The sequence below is a fragment of the Tauraco erythrolophus genome, chromosome 4 (genome assembly GCF_009769465.1).
Source record: "Tauraco erythrolophus isolate bTauEry1 chromosome 4, bTauEry1.pri, whole genome shotgun sequence".
Taxonomy (NCBI): Eukaryota; Metazoa; Chordata; class Aves; order Musophagiformes; family Musophagidae; genus Tauraco; species Tauraco erythrolophus.
The window spans coordinates 67,669,671-67,694,845 of NC_141468.1; the positions used below are offsets into that span (position 1 = coordinate 67,669,671).

The window sequence follows — 25,175 nt, forward strand, 5'->3', positions numbered from 1 at the left end:
GTGTAAACCACTGAAGTCAGCCAGCTCTGAATGACTTTTGGTGATTGCCTAATAACTGATGTTTCATCATCAAGCAAATGTTTTTAATACCTTTTTGTATTTGAATATTTGCTTTCCATATCCAGATTCTGAGTTCATTTAACATGCTATGTATAGCCTCTAGCTGTGTGTGCAGGTCCTATCTCTGGGCCCATTTTGCATTTCAGGCAATTAGCTTAATTTATATTAGGAAGACACACTAATTTGAGGGGAAGGAAAAGACTGGCAGCAACATGCCAATGACAAGATAATACACCACATATTACCTATGTAAGTTTTCATGAAAGAATCTCTTTTCAGACGTCAAGTAAGCCTAATAAGAACTTGAACTCTTGCAAGATGAACAGTGTAGCATTCCCTCCTTATACAAACAGATAAGCTGAAACACAAAGTGTATATTATGTTTAGTTTTACACAATAAATCACAGCCGGAGATCAGGAAAGAGACAAGTTCCAGGCCTGTCAGGAGCCTTGATTCTCTGACAAGTTTCTAGTAGGCAAGCAATAATTACTGAACTTCCTGTGGCAAAACTCATCTACAACATCAGTGATGGAAAATGATTGTTAAAAATATTTGTATTCTTTCTGGAATGAAGATAATTACCCATTCTGCCAATTACTAATTATGTTTGACCTGCTTGTGTCCTGTGACCCTGAAGCAGACCTTCCCAAAAACGCTGTAGCAACACTTTAGATATGATCCCACTTTTTACAATCTAACCAACGTTTTTTTCCTTTCTCTTGTTAACCCCCAGAATGCAACAGCAACAACAGCAACGTCGAATGTTCACAGCTGCCCTCCTGGCACTTGTTTTCATTCTGGCAGCTGTGAGTACCACCGAGGCTGGCAAAAAAGAGAAACCAGGTAAGGTCCAAAGTAATTCAAAGTTAATCCCTGAGGTAGATTGCATGTGTGGGAGAATGTCAAATGTTTCTGGTTTTGTTATGAAATTCAGGTTATTCGTTAACCTTTTGACATACAGGGTAGAGATTTGTGGCTGTGACATGTTATTCTGTGTTAAAAAGGAAAACAGAAAGTAGTTTCCATGAAAGCTGGCAGCTTTACAGCTCCGGAGACTGGAGTCTTTAGTTTATCACAGAGTAAGTATTGCAAGGCGGCTTAAAATTTGCTTTGGGAATAGGTTCATGCTTGACTTAGAGAGAACCAAACAAGAGTGATGAAAGAGCAGTTATGTCGCTCGTTCAGTGTTGTATATGACAATGCTACGCCAATGCTGTGTGATGTGGAAATCCTCCAACAATTGGAGGATTGAACTAACTTGCTGCTGCAGATAGACAGCCACACATCCAGCGGTAATTGCTTTCTGTCAGGGATGAACTCAGACCTCATTATAGGAGACCTGGCGTGGAAAATTCATATCTATCAAACCCAGTCTTGACATTTTTTAAGAAACACATCTTTTGGTGTTTTTCTTAAGGCCTTATTATTTACAGGCTACTTATGCACCAGTTAATATGACCTGTGAGTCTATCAGAATTAGTGTTACCATTGAAAAAAAAAGTGTTTCTAACCGTTGTGGCTGTATGCAAGTATGAGAAAATGTGAACATAAATATGCAAGAGCTGGAAGGAAAATAATTCTATATACAATTATTTAAAGTTACTTGTGATGTTTTGGGGCCTAACTAATTATTTTTGTGAACTCTTGGGTTAGATAACATTGCAGTCTTTTCTCAGTCTTGAGTTTAAGGATTTAAATGAAATCATGATCCTTACTTTTGTCACTGAGCAACAATCCAACTGTATTAACAACATTTTGAGCACACTTTTCCATGTAGCTCTTAATTCACCTGTGGAGTTTTGGTCATATTCTGACCTAAAACATGACATGGTATACCAAGTGAAAAGTTTATATCCCACAGCTGTTTCCTGGAGGTGTTCAAATCCTCCAATACACAACATCAGCACATGAATTTCTAATATCTATAGTGTGTAGCACTTCAGCTGGAACTGAAAATATTTGCATGTCATCAGCTACTGGAAACAGGGAGTGTCCTTTCTGAGTGAGCCCTGCTGCAAGTTTTGGTCAGGGATCCCTGAGAGTTTCTCGATGATTCCCCGTTCCGAAGATGAGATTCTACTTCAGAACGTCTAAGTGGACTAGTAGACATGGTAGTGGGACTGAATTTGTCTGATCCACCCTGCTTTGGAGTCAAAGAGGCTGACCTGTCTCTGCAGAACTGTGAAGAAGATGCCAGACCTTTTGCTTTTGAAACAATAGTTTTACGAATGTCTTCATTATTCACCCTTTCAGGTGTTGTGGCTGTTTAGTGAAGTTTAGTGAGCTTCTCCCTAGGCTCTGGGTACTGACCACTTCTCTTGCTTGGGTTTGGTTTCTTGTCTTCAACCAGAGAAAAAGGCGAAGAAGTCCGACTGTGGGGAATGGCAGTGGAGTGTCTGTGTGCCCACCAGTGGTGACTGTGGCCTGGGGACACGCGAGGGCACTCGCACAGGAGCGGAGTGCAAGCAAACCACCAAGACTCAGAAGTGTAAGATTCCCTGCAACTGGAAGAAGCAATTTGGAGGTAAGCATCACTCCCTCAAGGGATTTGCTTTGATTTTTACTTCAGTGTGGAGAAGGAAGACAGTATTTTCTGCTTAGCTCTGCAAATGTCTTGGTTGAAGGGGCCACTTCTGTTTCTCAAGTTCATTGCAGCTAGAACGTGTAAGGCATCCAAAGGCAGCTTCTTCAAAGCAAAGCAGCTCCTCTGCAGAGAGTCCATGTAACCTACTTATTGTAAACTTATTGTTCCAGCAGCGTGTTTAAATCTGCTCTCCTGTGGTGTACAAACCTATGTAAGGTGGCAATATAAGCGGCATGTGTTCCCTTACAGCTACGCATCTCTGCGATGGTTACCATAGGCTTTATGTGACCTTGTGATCAGTTGCAGCATGGAGCATGGGTGACTACCAGTGTGTGCATTGAAAGGAGTGAATGAAGACCAGTGTACTCAGTTCAGAAGGTTCATCTATAACAGTTTGGAAAGATATGTCAGATCTGTCCTGGACATGATGTCTGTCCAGGACTCAGATCTGATTACTCTTGCAAACTTGTTTTTTTTTTCTTGCAAAAGAACTTGTATGGCTTTCACATCTTTGTAACCTTACCAAGGTAGTCAGTGCAGCAGTTTCAGACTCGACAAGTTCACAGTTGCACATACGTTCTCGAAACTGTTCAGTCCTTATTTGGTAACCTTTGGTATCGCACAAGTAGAAGAACAGCCATATAGAATGTGAATGACTTTTCCCACCACTGTTTTTACTTTCTTTTTTTTTTAATTCATTGTTTATAGTTGAATGTATTTTCCTTTATACGACAATAATGCAATATCCATGCAAAAGCAAGAGGATTTCATTTTAAAGCATTTTGGGGCAGGACTACAATTATCACTGCAAATGATTTTTAAATTTTTCTTGGGATTCCTTTCTTCAGTTGCATGATCCTTTTGTCTACAAGCACTGGCTCTCTGTGATACCCTATTAGACTCATAGCATTTTTATTTTCACACTGAGTCATTCCATTCTAAAAATTGCTATTTATTTACTTGTTGCAGCTGAATGCAAATACCAGTTCCAGGCCTGGGGAGAATGTGACTTGAATACTGCCTTGAAGACTCGAACTGGGAACCTGAAGAGAGCCCTTCATAATGCTGACTGCCAGAAGACCGTCACAATCTCAAAGCCCTGTGGGAAGCTTACCAAACCGAAACCTCAAGGTAAACTCAATTTGCTGAATGCTGTGTACCAGTTCATTTAAATCACTGGATTTGTAATGTCCCATATGCTTCAGTAGTAGTACAGGAGATTGTACTTTCATGGCCTTTCCTCAGTTCTGTACTGCTCCCGTCTCCCAGCAGTCAGGCAGACAATATTCCTGAGTTGTATAGTCAAGGCAGTCTGACACACAGGAGGAGAGCTGAAGATTAGAGCTCCGATTTTAACCACTTGTACTGCTACTGGTTTGCTGATGCTCACTAAACCTCCAGAGAACAGATGGTTTTTGTAACTCACTTGGTGACAAGAACAGACCAATAATAGCATGCAAAAACATCTCTCAAAAAAGACCCCTTTCCTATAGGTTTTGTTTTGTATCGAATAATGACTAGTTGAAAAAGAGACTGCTCTCCTTCTGGACAGGTAGTATTGAAGAGATGTTCTGCTCACTGCATGCTGAAAAGAGGTTATGTGGATGTTCTGCACTCTTGGGTTATATATTTTTTATTCTAAGATAGCAGGGAGGAGAGTATAGAATGTATATATCTTATTTAAATGTGAGTGACAATGTAATTCCTAGTACATAGAAAGACATATGCCCTGCATTTGTGTTTCCAGGTGTCCCTTAGACAAACTTATTTTCTTTCTAATCATTAAAACCTTTTAATGTACTCTTTTGTTGGAGTAGCAGGTGTTACATGTCTAGGATGATTTATAGTGGAAGCGAAAACTGTAAGATTTTGTTTGAGATAGAGAAGTAATGTGTTTTAAGTGGATTATGCAAACTATGCAACTCTGGCATTTGTTTGCTTAAAACCAGCTAGGTTTAACACATTCCAGGCTCTGAATACTTGGATAATTACAGAAATAAATGTGATTAGGAGTGACAGGTGCAACTGGGACCAGCAATTTTCAAATTGTGGATGGTAGTGCACCATAGATCCGAGGGGTACCTGCAGGTGGCCTGCCTTACTTGTGCAACCAGGGACATGTCTGATGAGGTTGTAGATGCGTTCTGTCTCTGTGCATGCATCCATCTGCTTTGCTGTCAGTACAGCTGTAACTGGTCTTCCTCACACACCATCCATAGAGCTACCAAATAAGCACTGAGTCTAGAACCTGCACAGATAATGACAAGCTGTGAAGTAGAAGGGATACAACTAGATTTTGAGAGACCAGCTGACTTGGTTGAGTTGGCAGCAATAAACATCTTCAGTTGGGGATGGAAGTGACTGGATGGGAATGCACGAAGGGCTTTGAGTTGGGTGATTTTATTGGGGAAAAGGACTTCTTTTTTTTTTGAGTAAGTTTCCATGCTGAAGTGGCATTGTGGAGTTTATTGAATGAAGTTTCCTGTTGTGCTTCCAGAAGGCCACTGCTGCTTGAGCCACTAGTAGCCCTCTGCTGCCTTCTGCTCCTGCTGAGTTGGTATATTCTATCTGTGGCTGCCAGAAGAGTGGAGAGGGAGACAAAGCAGAGTATTGATGCAGCATCGAGCAGTGCTGTTGAGTGGTACAGGGTAATTTTCAAGTTACAGTTTTAAAGGCAGAGCTTGTGAAATTGCTGGATTGAAGTTAACTTTAACTAGATTGTCTAGGAGTGAGTTACAGCTGAGACTGAAACTCACATTGGGACTGACTGCAGCATAGTTATGTGGTTTGACTTAATTAGGAAACCTGACTTCATTTGATCTGAAGGAATGCAAAAGGAGAAATAGGTACAAACGTAGGTTTGTGATCATAATAACTGTGGGCAGAAATTCTGCTCTCCTGATTTGCGTTAGAAATCTCACAGCGTCTTCCTGCATGCCACCTGCTCGTTCATCTGCTCTTGGCATTGGAAGGAGCAGCACGCATGGAAGGGACACGCTCACAGCCTGCCTGGGCCCTAAGCTAATGATAAGAAATCCATACTGCAGATCTGTGGGTAGAACTACATGGGAGCTATGTCGGACAGTGTGTTGGCAGCAGCCAGAGGAACCAGTGTAAGAAATTAGGTCAAGCAGATTAGTACTGTGTGAAATGTTGTGTCCTACTGAACTTTATTTCTGAATTAAAAATCTGAGTGCTGACATGTTAGCTGGAATAAGAGTATTTGTTTTCTTCCTGAGGTGAAAGAAATTACTAGTTGGAGGTAAATCCTCACCCATATCTAGATAAAGGACAAATTAAACTGTATCCAATCTATAGTTAGAATGGGATTTAATTTAATTCTTTGGAGGTAAGAAGTAAGATCTATATTATTTAAGCACTTGGAATAGACTGCAGGTACGTATTAGGCTCCCTTTTCACCCATAGCTTTGCATCAATGGCTCAAGACTACAAGAGGAAAAGCATATGATACATTATTTGGAAGTAGCAATTTTCTTCTGAGGCACAGTGTTGCGAAAGGTCTGTATCGATACGCAGCTAGACCTGTAAATGCTAATCATCCTGCTGTGATTGCCTGGAGCATTTTCATTATTTTCCTGACCAGCCCTCTTTCCTGTGCCCTGAATTTGTCCTTCTGTTAGGTCCTGTTTGTAACCTCTCCATTACATCACTTTACGTTTTGATTGCATATTCTAAATGGGTGAGTAAAAGCCCCTGTTTAACTTCTCCAATCAACCATAGTTTTTTATATCTTCTGTTATTTTTTGTCACTTGCCATCTTTTAAAGCAAAAACCTCTGACTGAAGTATTTCTTTGTATAACAATTTATCTACAATAAGAATATTCTCTACTGGACTTACCTAAATTCCTTCTCTTATCGCTAAACCATTTCCAAGATGAAGACACTAGACTGTATACAGTATTCCGAGCACGTCCGCTACAGATTTGTGTTGAAAAAGAAAATATCATTGTAATACTTCCTTTATTGTTCATTACACCCACTAAATAACCTAAATATGTGGGGGTTTTTGTCACTGTTTGTATGTGAAACAAATATCTTTATCTGAGATCTTCACAATTCTCCCTAACTCTTACATTTTTTAAAAAAGTTAATTAATACTCTTAGTTAAGAACTCAAGAAGGTATATGGATAAGGCAGATTATTTCTTCTAAGCTTGCCTAATGATGTATTGTGTATCAGATTTCACCTGACACATTTCTTTAGTGTGGCTTGGTGTCTGGAGTTCCTCCTCACCTTCTCTGTTCTTTGAGAAAAATACAAATAACTTGATGCCATTGGTAACTGCTAATCTCCTGTTGCTTATCCGCCTTTCCAGCTCATGAACATAGATTCATAGATTCATAGATTTCTAGGTTGGAAAAGACCTTAGAGATCATCGAGTCCAACCATCCCTAATCCCCATTAAACCATATCCTCAAGTAAATCATCCACCCTATTCTTAAACACATCCAGGGATGGGGACTCAACCACCTCCCTGGGCAGCCTATTCCAGTGGCTGACAACCCTTTCAGAGAAGAAATACTTCCTAACATCCAACCTGAATCTCCCCTGACTAAGCTTATGCCCATTTCCTCTTGTTCTATCACCCATCACTAATGTAAAGAGCCCTTCCCCTACCTCCCCACCATCTTTTCTCAAGTATTTATAGGCCGTAATCAGGTCTCCCCTCAGCCTCCTCTTCTCCAGGCTAAACAGCCCCAACTCCCTCAGCCGCTCCTCATAAGTTTTATTTTCCAGCCCCTTGACCAGTTTAGTCGCCCTTCTTTGGACTCGCTCCAGGAGCTCAATATCTCTCTTAAAGCGAGGGGCCCAAAATTGGACACAATATTCCAGGTGTGGCCTCACCAGTGCCGAGTACAGGGGCAGGATCACTTCCCTGCTCCTGCTGGTCACACTATTCTTGATACACGCCAGTATCCCATTGGCCTTTTTGGCCACCTGGGCACACTGCTGGCTCATATCAAGCCGGTAGTCAACCAACACCCCCAGGTCCTTCTCCGCCAGGCAGCTCTCCAGCCACTCTTCCCCGAGCCTATAGCGATGCTTGGGGTTTTTATACCCCAAGTGAAGGACCCTGCACTTGGCCTTATTAAAGCTCATGCCATTGGCCTCAGCCCAACGATCCAGTCTGTTCAAATCCCTCTGAAGGGCCTCCCTACCCTCGAGCAGATCGACACAGCCTCCCAGCTTGGTGTCGTCCGCAAATTTACTGAGGGTACATTCAATCCCCTCATCCAGGTCATTGATAAAGATGTTAAACAGAACTGGACCCAGCACTGAGCCCTGGGGAACCCCACTGGTGACCGGCCTCCAGCCGGATTTAGCCCCATTTACCACCACTCTTTGGGCCCGGCCATCCAGCCAGTTTTTAACCCAAAGGAGGGTGTGCCTATCCAGGCCAGCAGTTATCAGTTTCTCAACCAGAACACTATGAGAAACTGTATCAAAGGCTTTACTGAGGTCAAGGAAAACTACATCCACAGCCCTTCCCTCGTCAACCAGGCGGGTCACCCTGTCATAGAAGGTGATCAGGTTTGATTGGCAAGACCTGCCTTTCATAAACCCATGTTGACTGGGCCTGATCACCCGGTTAACCTGTATGTGCTCATTAATAGCACTCAAGATAACCTGTTCCATGACTTTGCCCGTCACCGAGGTCAAGCTGACAGGCCTGTAGTTCCCCGGATCCTCCTTCCGCCCTTTTTTGTAAATGGGGGTAACAACCGCCAGCCTCCAGTCCAGCGGAACTTCCCCAGTGAGCTAAGACTGTCCAAAGATAATGGACAGGGGTTTGGCAATGACATCCGCCAGCTCTCTCAGGACTCTCGGGTGGATACCATCAGGCCCCATAGACTTGTGGGCATCCAGCCGAAGGAGCAGATCCTTGACCCGTTCCTCTTGGATCACCAGCAACTTTGCTGGTAGGATGAATCCCGTGTCTCTCTCCTCTCATCTAATTATTTGAAGATGACTGCTGTTTCATAGAATTTTGATCTATGCTAAACAGAAAGGAAAATTATACCTGCAGAAAAATCCCAAGGGTTATCGTTTTACACATTTGCTGGTAAAAGTAAATTTTGGTTTTCCAGGAACTTTTTAACCTTGGGAATCAATGTCTGCCTCATAAATTGATGATCTAAGTGTTCTTATAGATTTGTTTTATCACTAGTCAGCATTCATGGAAAAGCCTTAAATTCTTTTTGAAGCACTCTCATTAATTTGGAAACTAAAAAAAAAAAAAAATTGTATTTTTTCCTTACTAGCAATTGCTCTGTCTCAGTATGTTTTCTTCTGAGCAGCTGACTCTAAGTATGGATTTAGTTTGTAATACTTGGACATTTTGGAGCTCACTGCTTGCAAGAGGAGAATTATTAGAGAAACTCAGCTGTATATTGGATTTAAAGGGGAGAGCAGATGATGAATCAAGAATTTGAATTGTATCTGGGTTTCTGATGAGCTTTTGTCTCCATAGCTTTCTTGAGGTATTCTCAGATTGGAAGACAATATCTTGGTCCTTGGCTGCTGTGCTAAAGTGTAGTTAACTGACGATGAAAACTGTCGTCCGTTTGTGAACATTGCACATTTGGACAGAAAGATTGTCAGCAACATGACAGTGATATCCCAGACACCATGGTTTGTGTATTTAGTACACAAATGAGGTCATGAGAAAGCCTGTCACAAAGGCTGGAAAGGATGAAAGGATAATTTTTATCACAAAATCCCAGCGGAGACAGCCACCTCTCCTCTTGCACACACAATTGCATATTCTAATCAGTTTCTGCAAGACTGAGGATGTTCAAGGTCTCCCTAAACTATCTTGACAGATGTGAAAGGCTCAGGCACTTCTGTTGAGTGGCTGCTCTAATGGCCAACTTGCACTAAAGAGCAGAAAACACTTCCGACATACTCCATCTGGCCTACTTCACAGCCACCCAAACTTGATTGATGGTTGTTCGGGTTCCAGCCAGCCAGAAAGTAAAAGAATGGGGTATTGTCAAGATTCAGGAAACATTTTGCTTTAACTGCTGAGAGAGGAGGAATTTATTTTTATTGAGCTGGGTTGCCTGATAGGCTTTATTTCTTTTTTCGCTCTTTTCTGCCACTCTCATTCTTCCTCTCTCTCTCTCCCCAGAACTCTTGTACTTTTAGCTATTTATTCTTCTGATTAAGATAAAATTAAATAGAATAAGTAGTCTGCCTGTTCCTTCTGCAATGTACCCTTCATTTTTTGAATTATGCTCCTTCCTGATATCTTTTTCACCTGGCTGTATTTAGTTCTTATCATAAATCCCGCTTCCCATTTTTTTATCAATTTACCGTACATCTGATCTATGAGTTACTTTAACCTGGCTCAGCTCAGTCCTTGCCACAAACAATTCCAACCAAGGTTCGAAAACATTAACACTGCTTATACCACTGTTGTCTTTAATAATTGGGGTGGCATCCAAAGATCACATCCTTCAGCACACAGTGTTTGGAAAGGTTTCTCACATGAAGGCAAGACCTACCTGTGCTGTTAATGGCTGTAATCTCTTTCCTGTAATGCAGATCAGGTGTAGCATTCAAGGGTTTAGCAGGGTGTCAGTGCAGTTCCCTGTGTTTGGCAAGGTGGGTGGGCTACTGCAGTGGAGGAAAGACTATGCTCTGTTTGTTTTTAGTGATTTCATATCATTTAAAGAGCTTTACTTAAGAGCTCAGTGTGATATGAATAATCTACACTGCATTGTGTCTTTTATCTAGCAATCTTTACAGGTTGCAATTAGCTAATCCTCCTATCACTCCTTGGAGCTGAGAAAGTACAATTTAAAGAAAAGTAATAATTCAAAGTTGGAAAAGCTAAATGATGTTCCAGGCTGACACAGTATCAGTAGCAGGCTCAGGCACTCAACTAGGATCTGTTGACTCCTGGCTCCATGCTCTGACTAGCAGCTGCTGCTCCCCTTTTTCCTAGTCTGCTATTACCATTATCAAAATATAATAATTAACTTCAGGGTGAGTGTCTGAACTGCAGTCTTTAACTAGGGTCTTTGGTTTTGACATTAGTAATTTCAGTGGACTTCAGACAGTGTTTGACACTGATTTACCTGGTGTCTTCTTGGTGTCAAAACATAGACCTGCATTTTTGATAGTGAGCAGGTATATCCCCGTCCTTGGTTTGGTGCCAGGCACGGAAACAACATGTGGTTTTCGAGCGCTACATTGGCAGCCTTGATTCCTACCTGTAGAGAGGACACCTTACTCACAGTGCACTGCCAGGACAGACTGGCTGCGATCTGGCAGGAGGACTTGGCTGCTGGCTCTTGCAAGGAGCTGACAGTGATGTTGTCTGAATGATTTGCTCACCTGATTAGCAGCTATTCATTGCTCAAACTTTGTGCTGCACTGACAAAAAGGACAACCCGTGATCCACTCCGTTTTGTATGTTGGGTGAGCTGCTTTTTCTGGGGTGCCTTCCCTTGACTTTGCCTTTGTGCAGCAACAAGATGTCTGCTTCTAAAGAGTAGCTGGAGGGGACACAAGGGGAGAAGAAATTACTTGTTAGGACTGTGATTTTGTTGTGTTTGAAAGATGCTGGTGCCTCCTGTTTTGGCATCACACTCATGCTGTATCTCCCTCTGTAGGTTTTAGAATTCCCCATCTTTAAAGTAACTCATTAGTTGTGCAGGCATGCAGCTAGCGTAATAATTAGTATTACAGGAGCCAGAATAATAGGATCTGCTCAAACTAATTAGATATAAAAATAAGGGCCTTTCTCATATTAGGAAACAGCTGTAGTAGTTAAACAAAAACCTGAAAGGCAAAATTGGGATGTTTTTCTTTAGCTCAAAAGGATGAGGTAGGTTTATTCAAGAGGGGCCTCTGGCACTGACTGGGAGCCTGCAGTGAAATACAGTGATCTGAGCTCTGCGAGGCAGACACTGGCAGTGGATGCCCAGTGGGAACAGCATAGCTGGCTGTTGTTATTGTTGCTATCATCATGATTATTTGTATTGCATGAGTGCCCAGAGGCCCCAGCGGAAAAAGGGTGCCATTGTACTAAGCGCTGCATAAACATTGTGAGAGGCAGTTTTGCCATGAATAATTTATGTCTGATGGAGCTGAGAAATGTGAAAAAAGGAGAGTAGAAACAGTGGTCCAGAGGGGTGAGACTGAGTACTAAATGCTTGGTTTTGTTTCCCTGTACTCCTTGCTAGTCTGAGGACAAAGCTTGTTATTTCATGATTAAGTAAAACTCACTGGAAACTTTAGGCTCTGAGACACATCTCTGTGATTGGCTCCTTGCTGCCATAACATGAGGAAGTAAGATTTTTCTCAATTTAAGTGGGAACAAGAGCAAGTCACATAAGAAGAAAGCCCACAATGCTGGTTACGAGTGTGGACCAGCCTTGAGCTGATATAAGCTGCCAGTGCAGCCTATAATTAATAAAGTTTGGATGTCTTTTAATGATGTTTTTTCTGCTTCCATTTCTTTATGTTTCTTGGAGACTTTGCACTGTGATCTCCCATTCAGATTGCTTTCATATCTTTGAAAAATTATACTGTTTAGATAAATAATTTGAATGCAGCATCAGATCATAACATGATACCAATCTGATTGACACAGCCCTGATTCCAGGGAGCAGGAAATGTTGTAGGAGAGGAAGAAATAATTTTTTTTTTTTAAGAAGTATTTTTCAATTTTTAGTTGTTCTTTTACAGGTGTTTTTGAAAAGAAAAAGGTTGGGAAGTTTCATGGGAAACCTAGACCTCTGTGTTTTCTTATCCCTTGATTTATATTTGGGATTTTTTTTTCTGTGCGACCGCAAAAGATGAAAAACTGGATATGACAAATGTTCTTGTTTTACCCTCTTGTGCCTTCAGGAATTTCTTTTAGTGTTTAATATAGACCTTTGTGGGTGAAAGTTTTAATAGCCTTGTGTGTGCCAATTCTGTTACTTGCTCGTTGTCTCACTTTCCTGGCTTGCAAGAGCAGTCCAGCCTCCTTGGCATTAGTCAGTGCCCTTGAGCCGTGAAAATCCCTGAAGCTGTGGGACTTTCTGTGATAAAAGATATGCCATCAGCAAATGTTTACACTCATTACTGTTCCCAGCAGCAGAACAGGGAGAAAGCCCCATTCCTTCCTTTCTATCCTTTCCTTCTTCTTCACTTCCTTTCCTTTCAAGCTTTTTTCCCCTTCTTTATCCCTCCATCTCATTTTCTATGTCACCGTCTCTCTATCTTCTATTTTCTTTCTGAAACTTTTACAGGCAACTTTTCAGAATGTGGAGCACTGATCAAAGCAAAGCCCGTAGCCTTTACCCTGAGCATAGATCCCGTCTGGGGCAGATGCAGAAAGTACAACTGAGAAATGCCTGTGCCTGGTTTTCAAAAATTAACTAAATAAAACAGGGTCTCTCTTCACAGTAAATCACAAATAACTTCCCGCTAAATAGCTATTTACTGATCTCAGTTTGACATATAAACTGCCTCCATGTGTGATCTTTTTGCTTCTCTGTGGACACAGGTAAATGCCAAATTCCAAATGGATTATTAATACTTTTTGTTTTCAGCAGTGAAATGCAGAGAGTAAACTCTGAATGTGTCAGTCTGTGCCTGCACCTGTTCGCTGGCATTAAGAGGGATCTTGTGTGCAGCATAAACAGAGAGCTGAAGAGCTAGCTGGGACTGGGTCCCTCTTGTGCTGAGCATAGAACATGACAAAGAACAGTGAGAAAGTCCATACTCTGCAGAATCAGCAGTACCAATGTACCAGAGGCAGATGAGAAGAAGCAGCAAACAGAAGAGCTTCTGGAAATCACTTTCTGGTTAGCCAGACCCCTTCAGCAGTCTCCAATTGCAAAAGAGGTTTTGCTTCAAAAGCTTATCCATTGCAATCTTTTGAATACTTAATCTTAAGGCTCTAATGTCTTAGATATATGTGACCCAGATTTAAAGAAAATGAGATGAAACTTTCCTGGTCTTTGTCTTTGGACAAATAGGCCATCTAGCAAAATCAGAAAACGTGTGTCTCTGTGTAGGCGATTTTGGAACTTTATCTCCCAAATTTTTGAATGAAAGAAATCACCAAAATTAAACCTTTCTGATGAAAATCCTTAATTTCAACAAATTACCACTTAAAAAATAACTTTCCTGTAATTCCTGATGAGTTTTATGCAAGGATGTTGAAGTGAACGTTTTTTTTAGGACTTACATCCAAACGTGAGGTTCAAGCAATGGCTTCTGACTGTCTAAGAATTTCAGAGCTTTGTGGATGGTTTTAGAATAAATTGGATTAATTTCTGCCTGCATTTATTCTTTCTTTAAATTTCAGTGAAAAAGAAAATTAGTGAAACTTTTTCCATGAGTGGCTCTTTTGTCCATTTCTTTGTCAGATATGTTAGTGTTTGTTACTGACATAAATCTAGCTGTTCCCCATTAATAAACACACATTGCAGTGCACCTTCCTGGCTTATATGGTGCAGCTCCACCCTTTAGGTTTGAATTGGGTCCATCTTGTGTTCAACTGGGAACAAATCCAAGCCTATCCAAAATGGAAATTTAGCAAAGTGAGAAGCAGAACAAAACCTGCTGGAGAGGAGTGACTGGAAGAGTGGAGACATCAAGAAACGCTTAGAGACAATTAGAGAAAGTCATTAAACAGCACAGAGCTAAAGTATAGGGGATATAATCAATTGTAATATATTAATGAAGTAAAAGTCACATCAAGGTCATTGATTCATTGGAGAGTTGCCTTCTACTGCTGTTTAGCTAGTGGAGTATTGCTTTTTTTCCATCCAGTAGAACTGCCTGTTGCTCAAAGAGATTTTCTGAAGAATTCATTTTGGAACAAAATTGCCATCATAATGTAGTTTTTTTTTCTTAAACTAATTTGGAATACATAAATGCTTTATATAAGGAAGGAAAATAGGAGGAAAATTAATTAGATGGCCATGAAAGGTCCTCTTTCTCTAGGAGCAGAAGAAATACCATATTTAAAGAGTATTTCAGAAATCAAGGAATTTGTTTCTACAGTCATAGCAATCACAGGATAGTACAGTTTCTGTTCCTAGAGAGCAGGGTGAAGCTCCTTAAGGTGAGATTATTTTCACCAAAGGATAAAATCCTTGGCTTCATCAAAGTCAAGACTGCTCCCTTCCACATGGGTTGGCATTTCATCCCCAAAATTCAGAAGTACCCTGTGCCCAATGGCACCGTTGCCCTGCACCACCATAGCAACCAACTGCTTTGGAAAATTTGCCCCAGTGCGAGGTAGAGAGCTCTTTAGAAAACCTGCCTTCCTCTGTACTCAGTGGGACTGAGTGCCGGTTCCTAGAAAAGCTGTGTCCTGAACACCTGGTGTTGAAATTCTTCGCTCTAACCTTCCATCAGCACAGCTTTTTCTATTTCAAATTATTTATATTGCTTTTGGGGACACTGCTTAGCTTTTATATGTAGGAGTTCAGCAGTCCCATGAATGAATTGTTACCTTCTTCTCAACAAATGAAAATAAATACCTGCAAATCTTGGCTTGCAAAGGTTGGCTTCCATTAAAATGTAATTACCTCCTTTTTGTGCCTCAGATGTTAAGAGTGGCTTCAAATGGTATGTGGCTCCTTTTCGAAATAATTACTTTCCTTGCCTGCTTGCATAGTAAGAATGAGGCTCCAGAATAAAGAAGACTGTTTAAAGAGGTCTGCTGCCGTTCCAAATTACGTAGAGAAAGTTCTGCTTATCGAATTGATTTGTTTACTCGGTAAGATCCTCACTGGAATTTTTGTTACCAGCCATCATGGACCCACAGAAGTGAGTCCAGTGCTAATCCATGACCACAAACCTTTTAATCCTGCAAATAATTCTTAGTCATACAACTATTCATAGTGTTATTCAGGTGATGAATGATTAGGAAACTCAGCGTGTGCATGTTGACACAGTTGGTGTTTGCAGGGGTATTTGTACAACGCTACGTGGGTGTTTTTATCTTGCTGGAAGTGCTCTGGGTTCCAGGGGGGAGTGGAATGGCTGTGAAGTGCTGGATTGCTGCACTTTGCAAGGACTGCCAGGTATTCTGAATTATATCTTTGCATGTGTCCTGGTCCAGGATCCTGGCCTCCATCTGAGCAAGAGCACTGCTATGCAGACCCTCACTGGGGGAGAAGAGGGAAGGAGGAAAGTGTATGCTGTAAAACAGACACAAAAATTGAGTCCTGTTTTGTCATCCTTGTTAACATTCTGGAGCATCACTTCTGGTACTTTTGTTTTGCTGCAGGGCTCAGGGATGGGTAGACTTAGATTAGATATAAGGAAGAAATTTTTTACATTGAGGGTGGTGAGGCACTGGAACAGGTTGCCCAGAGAAGTTGTGAATGCCCCATCTCTGGAAGTGTTCAAGGTCAGGTTAGATGAGGCTTTGGGCAACCTGGTGTAGTGGAGGGTGTCCCTGCCCATGGCAGGGGGGTTGGAACTAGATGATCTTTGAGGTCCTTTCCAACCCTAACCATTCCATGATTCTATGATTCTATGATTCTATGGTAAAGCTAAGTGTTTCCCTGAGGTGAAGGAAGCCTGATCCAGAGAAGAGAAGGCACAGCTCCTGCTGCCGCTTTCCTCAGCGTGGCCATGCGCTGGGTCACACTGGAGGTGGAAGGCCAGTTTGGCTGGGGCAATAATGCACAGTGCACTTGGAGCAGCCGGTGAACAGCCACCCTCATCCCTCCCCTCCGCCGCACAGCCTGCTCGCCTCTCGTGTTGAGAGATAGCGAGTGGTAGCACCCGCTCCCACCGCAATGCTGACCCTGCTGTCAGTATCCCTAGGAGAAATACCTTTGATAATACATTTAATGTATTTAAATTAATGTGTTTAACTGTAAATTTCAAACATATTTACATACCTTTCACAAACTTATGTATTGAGATGTTCCTGTTTGTGGCCTGTGAGCCAGACGTGGCCTGTAGGATAATTCTGTGTCGTGGTTTTTTTTTTTCGGACTGAGGGTCGAGACAAGAACCGAGAGGGAGCACCCACCAACCATGGTCCCGGGCACAACATGACTCAGGCTTTCTTCTTAAAACAAAACAATTTATTAACAGTTACTGAACAAGAGACACAAGGAACGAAACCGGTTACTTGAGAGGAGAAAAGAGAAAACAAGGCCAGATCTTAAAACAACACCTCCCCACCCCGTTTCCTTTCATTCCTGGCACAACCTCCCCCCCGGCGGCGCAGGGGGACAGGGAATGGGGAGTGCAGGTCAGTTCATCCATGTTGTTAACTACCGCTCCTTTCTTAAAGGAGGAGGAGTCTTTACACCATTTTTCCCTTGTTTTGGTGGATCCCCTACTCATGAAGAAGAAAGTCCCCAAACTTTTCCAATGTGAGTCCTGCCCGCAGGATTGCAATCCTTCCCCATGGATTGTACCAGTTCGGGCTTTACCAGTCTCGGCCTCTTAGGGAGCTGCTGCCACTCGCGTCGACGTGGGCCATCCCCACGGATTCCAGATGCCTCCACGACCTTGTCGTGCATTTCCATGCCCCATTATTAACAGTACCTGGTCGCGCATCCCCTGCTCCACAACCTCTCCTGGGCTCAGGCATCTCCTTCCTGACGTGGGTTTCTCCACGGGCCATGAGTGGGTCTCTGCTCCACCGAGTACACCCTGGCTGCAGGGGGGCCGCCTGCCATCTCACACCGATTTGCAAGGGAAGCCTCAGCTCCAGCACACCTCCTCCTGCTCCATCCTTAACTGACCTGGTCGTTGTGGTTTTTTTCTCTTAGATCTTAATCTCCTCTAGAGGAGCTCGGCCCGGCGGGCACCCGGGAGCGAGGCGCTTCCCGAGCCCCCCATGCGGCTCCCCCGGCGCCATCTTTAGCACATGGCGCTGGCAAGGGCCGGGGCAGTCGCCCAGCCGGGAGCGAGGGCAGCGTCCTCCTGCTCTCTCCTTGCTCCTGAGCAAAAAGCCTTTTCCTGCCCCTTTGTCCCAACTTAAATAGGGCAATTTGCAGAGGTGCCAATTTGGCTCAACCCCCCCGGGGGGGGATGGGACTCAGATCTGGTGGCACAGGGAGCAAATCCCCTCCCCTGCCACCAGAACACCCCCCCCACATCTCAAACTATCACATTCTGTCACAGTTAGGCACTTAGCTCTGCTGAGCAGGTCCTTGAACTGGCCAAACTGCTCTCCTGAAAATCCAGGGTTCTCATCCTGCTTTTTACTTTGCTTTTTCCTCTCCGCATCCTGAACTGCACTATAGGTTGCTCATGAAGATACTTCCAACTGGTATCTGGCTCAGCACAGAAAAGACCAGACCACTTAGCTTTGAAGCAGATGGTGCAGTGAGTAGATTCAGATTAACATTCTGCATGGGCTGGTGTGAACCTGGATTTCATCTGGTCAGGTCATCTCATCATAATGGCTCTTGATATTATTGGTAGCACTTGTCTGCAGCAAACACATTTCCCGTAGCCAGAGCACAGCTGATGCACAGATCTGTGGCTCTGTCTTTGTAAATATTGCATTAATCAGGTAGGGAGGTGAAGGAGGCTGCTGTTGACACAAAGTGCTTGCAGATGGCAGCACTCTGCTCAGGGCAGTCCCTGTTCACCATGTTGCTTTTCTACCTTCCTTCTGGCTTGACCGTGAGTGTTGCCGAGATCAAGTTGCAGCGCCAGTGGGATGTGGAGAGCAGTGTAGTGGCTTCCCCATTGTAAGGGCTGTTTCAGTGGACACTGCTTGACAGGTTACTATAATTTCTGATGGCAGACTGGGACCACATGAAGAGACCTGGTAGGAAATGACAAAAACGAAGGTCTTGCATACAATCTGTGTTAAACTGAATTGAGTTTTGATAATTTTCATGTATGGAATAGGAAGCTGAATGGGATTATTCTTGACAGTGTATCCAGGGGACCTTTCGCCTCACTTAACTAGCAGATGCCTACACCACCCTAGCTGGTGCTAGGGCATGGGACTGCTGAGCTTTCAGGTAACTGGCACTGTGCTCTCAACTAGTTAGGGATTTTGAGCATGGTGTCACTGTGGGCACTGCTGGCATGCTGACTCTTTCAGTCAAGCCTGGGAAGGGAAATGTTGGCAGTCAAGCGATCAGGGTGACATGGATTGCAGTGTGGCTGCGTGAGCTGACTAGATAACATGTCATAAAAGTTGAAATAGTAGTGTGGGGTGAAGAGAGATGAGGACAATGAAAGCCTGAATGACACGGATGAAAAGAGTAGGCCTGAGCAATGAGAAAAGGTGAACAAAGTTTGTCTTAAAGCAGGTTTATACTTTGTTAGCCATGGATATACTGTAGTCTGTAGCCTGACCATAGTCAAAACAGGTGGAGGGTAGCTGTGAACAGACTTGTGCATGAGGATATGAACAGTAATGTTTTCATGGGTCAGTACCTGGGTATTGGTGTCTGTGGCAGGGTTTTTAAAAGACCCTGAGGACTGGGAAATATTTGAGCAGTTTTCTTTTTTTCTTTTTTTATACTGCTGCAACTCCGGAGGTATGTGTCTTTTCATGGTGCAAACGTGCTTTGCATCAATATGGCTTACCTGTCTGAAGAATTAAGCTGTGGTGGTGTGAGTACCTTTAATGTGAGAGGAATTACGTCCTACACATGAGTGTTTTACTCTGCTGAGACAGAAGAAGTCTTTGTACAAAGATGAGTTTGGCAGTTTGGGTGATATGCAGATGATCACAAGGTAGACAACAGGGAGGACTGAGCTTTTGCTAACAGGAGCACATGTAGACCCATAGGGGCCAAGTGCAGATGAATAAACAGTAGGTTGTCTAGTACCTCAAGTCAAGTGCAAGACAAATAGTCTTTGAGTATGGGGACCTGATGCAATCACATGACTCCAGACCAAAAACCTTCTCCTGGTGGTGAATTCACCCCTACCGTGAACCGCATGTACTCTTCAGTAGAGTCCTGTTAGTGGTCAACCTGCATTCATATGCGTCCTTCGCTTTTAGTAAATTTAGTTGAACTCTGCAGAATGCCTTTCTGCTTGCGTTGAGTCTAAATAGATTTTAGAGATTCAAGTGCCAGTCTGATTGATAAAATGCTGCTATTTCCCTCAGAGAAAGCGATGTTGAGGGGGAAGAGAGAGTGCGAAAGAGAGCGCAATCAATACAGAATCCAGGAGGGTCATTGATACAGAGGGAAAATTAGAGCAAGTAGAGGATGTGGCTGAAAGAGGATAGGAGGGGAGGCGGAAAACTTGTAGGGGGAAAAAGAGCTAGCTGAAAGAAAACTACATATTAACTTAATGAAAAATGACATTTTGGAATGACAGGTTGTAAAATAGTACCAGATTCTGTGAATGGCTCCAGACTGCAGGCGTGCGTACGCACACGCACACGCACACAAACACAGACACACATACAAAGGCAGGGGAGAAAAATAATACGTCATTTTCAAATTAAAACAAATTACTTCTTGTTTTAAACTATTATTCCTTTAAATGTTGAGCAAAGTTTTTAAGGGAAAGATATTTTAGAGCAGATTACGTCACTAAACATGAAATAGGAATTTTATTTTGCTTTGACTAAAGGATTACTGGAAACAGTGTTGTTTTGAAACACCAGCAAACAGGAAAACCAACCATCAGACAAATGAAATAACTTAAGGCTGCCTATAGCTGAAGGTACCCTGGCCCTATGCATAGCTGAGAGATGTCAGTGTAGTTCCCTTGGCTTTAATGCAGGTAAGCTGGTTTTACCAGAGCTGATGATTGCTTCGCTGTCCATGTTACGAAAACTGGTCAGAGAGAAAAGAATCATATTCACAAAGAAGAGTACCTCCTTAAGGGCCAAGTGCTTGTCTTCTCATTCATGGTGATACTTTTTATTTAACCTGAGATGGTTTTTGATGGTTTGTTTGGGTTTTGTTTGTTTGTTTGTTTTTTTCTTTTTTTATTTGGTTGTTTTTTTGAGAAAGAAGAAAAAAAGTCAGAATTCAAAGGAAGAAAGTGAAATCTGGTTTAAGGCAAACATGACTCCACTGGCTTGCTGTTTCGGTTCCAGAAAAGATGCTTCACAGAAACTGTGTTTCAGTCTCTCTGTAGTACCTGCTGTGCTGTTTTTTGTGGTGACGTCTATGAGGATTTATTCACCTTCCCAGTGAGAGCTGTTATTTCCCCCATTACAAGGTGACATGTGATTCAAGAGTACCTAATCCCCTTAATTCATATTCATTTTTTAGGTCCCTTTGTGAATTTCGTCTACCTGTAGAACACCACACTACTCTATAGCACAGTGAAGGTTACTTCAGAGGGTAGTATAACGTATAAACTTTCACTTCATTTCCTTATTTACCCCGAACTCATCAGCGAAGCAGATGCTCCCTCGTCCCTCCCCTGTCCTATCAGTACCAGCTGCCCAGACAGACCGTGCTCTAATGACTCCAGGCCAAACTTCAGCTGTCTCTCAAGTGTGCGTAGGTGTTTGTCCCAGACGCAGGGGGAAGGGTTGGCAATGGAGAAGCTGAAGAAACAAGTGAGCTTTCTCACCACGGTCTAGAGTTGCTCTTGTATTCAGAGAAAGCCAAAGACTAACAATGGAACAGAAAGGAAGCAAGGGAGGGATGTGAGTGTGTGTGCAAAGATTTCTTCCAGCTCTCCACTGAGCCATGACCCGGTTTCTCCAGGAGCTGCCTGCTGTTTTTTTATTTTCGAAGTGAGTTCCGTAGACAATGCTTTGCATGCCAAACAGAGTCAGCTGTTCAGATAGGATGGGTTCGGAACCAGACATGCATATCCCTTTCCATCTTCCCTGATGCCTCAACAGCTCCTTTTTTTTTTTTTTTTTTTATTCTTATTCTCCTGCTTTCCTTTTCCTTGTTCAGAATGAGGAAACAACATTAGTTCTTATGTGCATAGAGAAACAAGGGGAACTTTCAGGGGTATTGGATGAAATTTATTGCAATGACTGCTAGTTGCTAATTTTTTATGGTTATTGTTATCTTGACAGAATCCAAGAAGAAGAAAAAGGAAGGCAAGAAACAAGAGAAGATGCTGGATTAATGGAGCCAACTTGGGCAATGTGAGAAAGGGACATCAGCAAACACTATCAGTTAACAGTTTCATTTATACCTAGACATTTTATCCTAAAATTATTTATAGCTTAATGGTACTATAGAAGGAAACAAACAAACACAGAAAAAAATCCTTTTTTTTTATTATTTTAGTATTTTTAATGTATAACCCTAACAACAATTTTTAGAGGCCTGTAATAAAGGACTCCAAACTCATTTAGAAAATTATGTCTATTGTATATTGAACAGTGTAGAGGTTTTAAAAATATTTTTTTCTCAAGTCTTGCCATAGGTCTCAATCTGGTAATTACTCCATACAAGCAGAACCTGAACCTGTATGGAGCTCTGCTGAAGCCAGTGGTGCCCTGTGTAAACATAGGAGTCTGGCTGGATGCAATTATATTTCAGATTGGGACCTTATCTCTGAAAAAAAAAGACTTGTTTCGTAAGTTTTTATTACATCTGGGTAACTGTATGAAATTATTTGTTTAAGGAAAGGATGGGGGCATTTTTCTGAGTATTTACAGGCATAGAATTTTTTTGGATGTGTGGTGAACATTTACTCCCAAATGCCACCATCTCCAGATAAAAACCAGTAGCACTCCTATCCTTGGCCATATTTTGGATGTTGGCAGTAAAAATTCTGAAATCTTTCAAGAGTTAGAAGAGTCCTGATTGATCACAGTTTTCTAGCAATGATTTTTCCAAATGGAATGACAGCAAAAATTTCCATTTTTTAGCATATCAGTGCTGGTGGATGGTAGTGTCCTCTGTTTTATCTATAAAAGCTGAAAAATGCTTTCTTTTATTTGTTTATTTTACCAGAAAGGAAAATATTCTTTTCACAAATATCTAGTTGAAATTATTGTGATTCTGCCTGACCCAACTCCCTTTTGTATCAGTGGGAATCTTCCTGTTGATTTTAACTATAGCTGGTTGAAAAGTAGTATATCTGGTGGGAAGTAACAGAAATCTGTTTGGAAACTGCCTGAAATAGTTCATATTTTTGACAAAAAAAAAAAAGGACAATTTGTGAGACTTTAAACTGATAGGAATAAAATTAATTTTTTATTCTCTGTTAGTTAAGCAAAAGGGCAATATAAGAACAGTACCTTTTGCTTTCTTCCATTTTTATGTAATCAAAAAGACCTTAGAAAAGCTCAATCAAAAAAAAAATAGTTCTGTGATTTTATTTTTTTTTTTAAATGGTCTGCAGGGGAAAAAAAAGAAAAATTATACCCAGCTTTTTTTCCATTTGTTCAATTTTACTTATTTGAAATAAGTCCTGAGAAAAATCACAAAGTTGAAAAAAGATCTGACAAAGGACTGGTCTGTCCCCAGGTAAAGGGTTGTTTATCAAACTAAACAACTAGCAGACCAGACTTTTTAGAGGAAACATAGGGGATTTATGCCCAAATGAATTTCAAAATCACTGGTTTTAAGTTCTAAATATTAAAATTTAATGGCAAGAATTAAGCTTTGCTGTTACTGTAGGCTGTGGGCTCACCTGCTGGTCAAGAGGAATAGTCTCCCTTGTACCGCTGCGGGTACCCATCGACTTCAGCAAAACTGCAGCAGGGTGTGTTCATCTGAGTAAATCACATCACTCTCTTGGGATTAACTTGTAGACAAGCAGAGAGTCTTTTTCAGACTAACATCACTCCTCTTTTCTATGCATAACATTTATAACAATTGCAGAGCTTGCCCTCTTTTTTTCTCATGTAGAGGGTATGGCCGATCTGAACTCACAGTGAGGCAAGTCCTTCTGTAGACGTTCCCAAACCCTTTTGAAGCCAGCTAGCCAAGGCAGCACATAGCTCAAGGTAGACTAGCCACACAATAATTTCCCAGACTCTTTGGGTGTGTTTTGCAGTTTGTGTTGATGTCCTTGTTATTTTGACTATGCTGTTAGACATACCTGAGCCAGGAGTATGGTTAAAGATGTCCCCAGCATGTGGTGGATGTGCAATGACCAAATCCAAAATCATGAAGGCTCATATTTGGGTGGTTCTGGGTGCTATTTGATTTATTCGTGGTCTAATCAGGTCTACCTGTGCTTGTGCCTCAGACTTAAACTAATGGATCGGTAGGTCTGATTAAAAGCAAAGGGAGAAAGAAGCTTTTTCACTCACCAAAGGTTTGTCTGTCTAAATGCTGCATCAGTTCACTTGAAGTGGTTCATCTTTGAGTGCAAACACTGTTGCACCATTGTCTTACACTGGTTAATCTAGTCCGTGTTTCATAGGGAGCTGGCAAGAGTTGGGAGTGACACTGAGACCAACAGTTTGACTATCCTTTAGCAAACCTTAGATGTGACTTCTGATTTCCACCTCTGTGAGTAAGAAGAAAATAAATTCCCCTGTGTTTCTTCGGACACCTTATGGCCCTTATGGTTAACTGCCCATCTGGCTTGCTAAAGGAACATTCCTAATAGTTTTGAAGGAGCCTAGTCAAGTTCATGTGACGGTGGAGGGCCTCCATGGAGAGAGTTTACAGAAAACAAAGAAACAAACAAAAAAATACTGTGTTAGGACCAGAAGAAAGTGCAGCAGTCGTGGTAGCAAAGTGTGTGAAATAGGAGAATGCTTCCTCTGTACTACTCAGTCACATAGGTTTGTATCTATACTGGCATCTTATTGTTGACGGTAATTGCAGTTGTATCTGTCATAGTTTATAAACAATTAAGAAATTTTCCAAGAAAACAGCAGAAAACATTCCATGGAAACTCTGGCTATGGAGGAGATCATAAAAGTGCTTCATGGTAGAACACAGAGGAAGACTGAGTAGAATAGGTCTGTCAGATCAGCTCTGAAAGGAGGTACCTGGTACCTAAAGGGGGCAGTTGCTTCACTAGTGACATTATCAAGAGAGCAAGAGGCAAGCATCTAAACAAAACTTCTTCCCACCCTATCTTGCTCAGTTTCCACTTGAGTTATTCTGAAATTTCTCCTTATTTGCTTTCTAATCTTCTACTCTCCCTCCTTTGGGAGGGCAAGCTTGTCTGACAGTGCTGTGGGGGCGGCTACTTCAGATGAAATACATGTTTTGCCCTCTTGGTGCTATCCTGTTAAAATGGAAAATGACTTAGCATAGATGTATTGCTTAGCTAGTTTAACAGACTGAAGCTTGTTTCATGAATGTCCCTCTCGAGAAGTGTTTTTTGTCTTCATTTGCTACAGCTATAATATGGTATGGGGAGATGATAGAAATCTTCCAAATGACAGTCGTCTTCTGACCACTCAAATCTCTTAGAAAAGAGAGGAATGACTTGCTGTACATCAGCTAAAGATGAATCTGCATCCAGACTCTGGATTCTAGCAAGCTTAAACTTAGAGGAATCTAGGTATAGCTTGCTTCTCTTCCTCTAAGTAGACTGAGCCATGCTTCTAAGCAATTAGGCCTGTCTGCATCTTAATTCAAAACAGTATTTTAGGATCGGGGCATTTTCTGACTTTGACATGTCTCCTGACAGAAGTGCCCATATTGAAA

General features: G+C 42.0%; 1 protein-coding gene across 1 annotated transcript; it reads left to right on the forward strand.

Moving 5' to 3' along the window:
- The first annotated feature begins 795 nt into the window (after positions 1 to 795).
- On the forward strand, positions 796 to 21,675 carry PTN (pleiotrophin). Its single transcript, XM_086610750.1, has 4 exons — positions 796 to 904; positions 2,412 to 2,585; positions 3,615 to 3,776; positions 21,623 to 21,675. Exons 1-4 carry the CDS (start codon positions 796 to 798, stop codon positions 21,673 to 21,675), a joined length of 498 nt encoding a protein of 165 aa, XP_086466876.1.
- Positions 21,676 to 25,175: the final 3,500 nt, after the last annotated feature.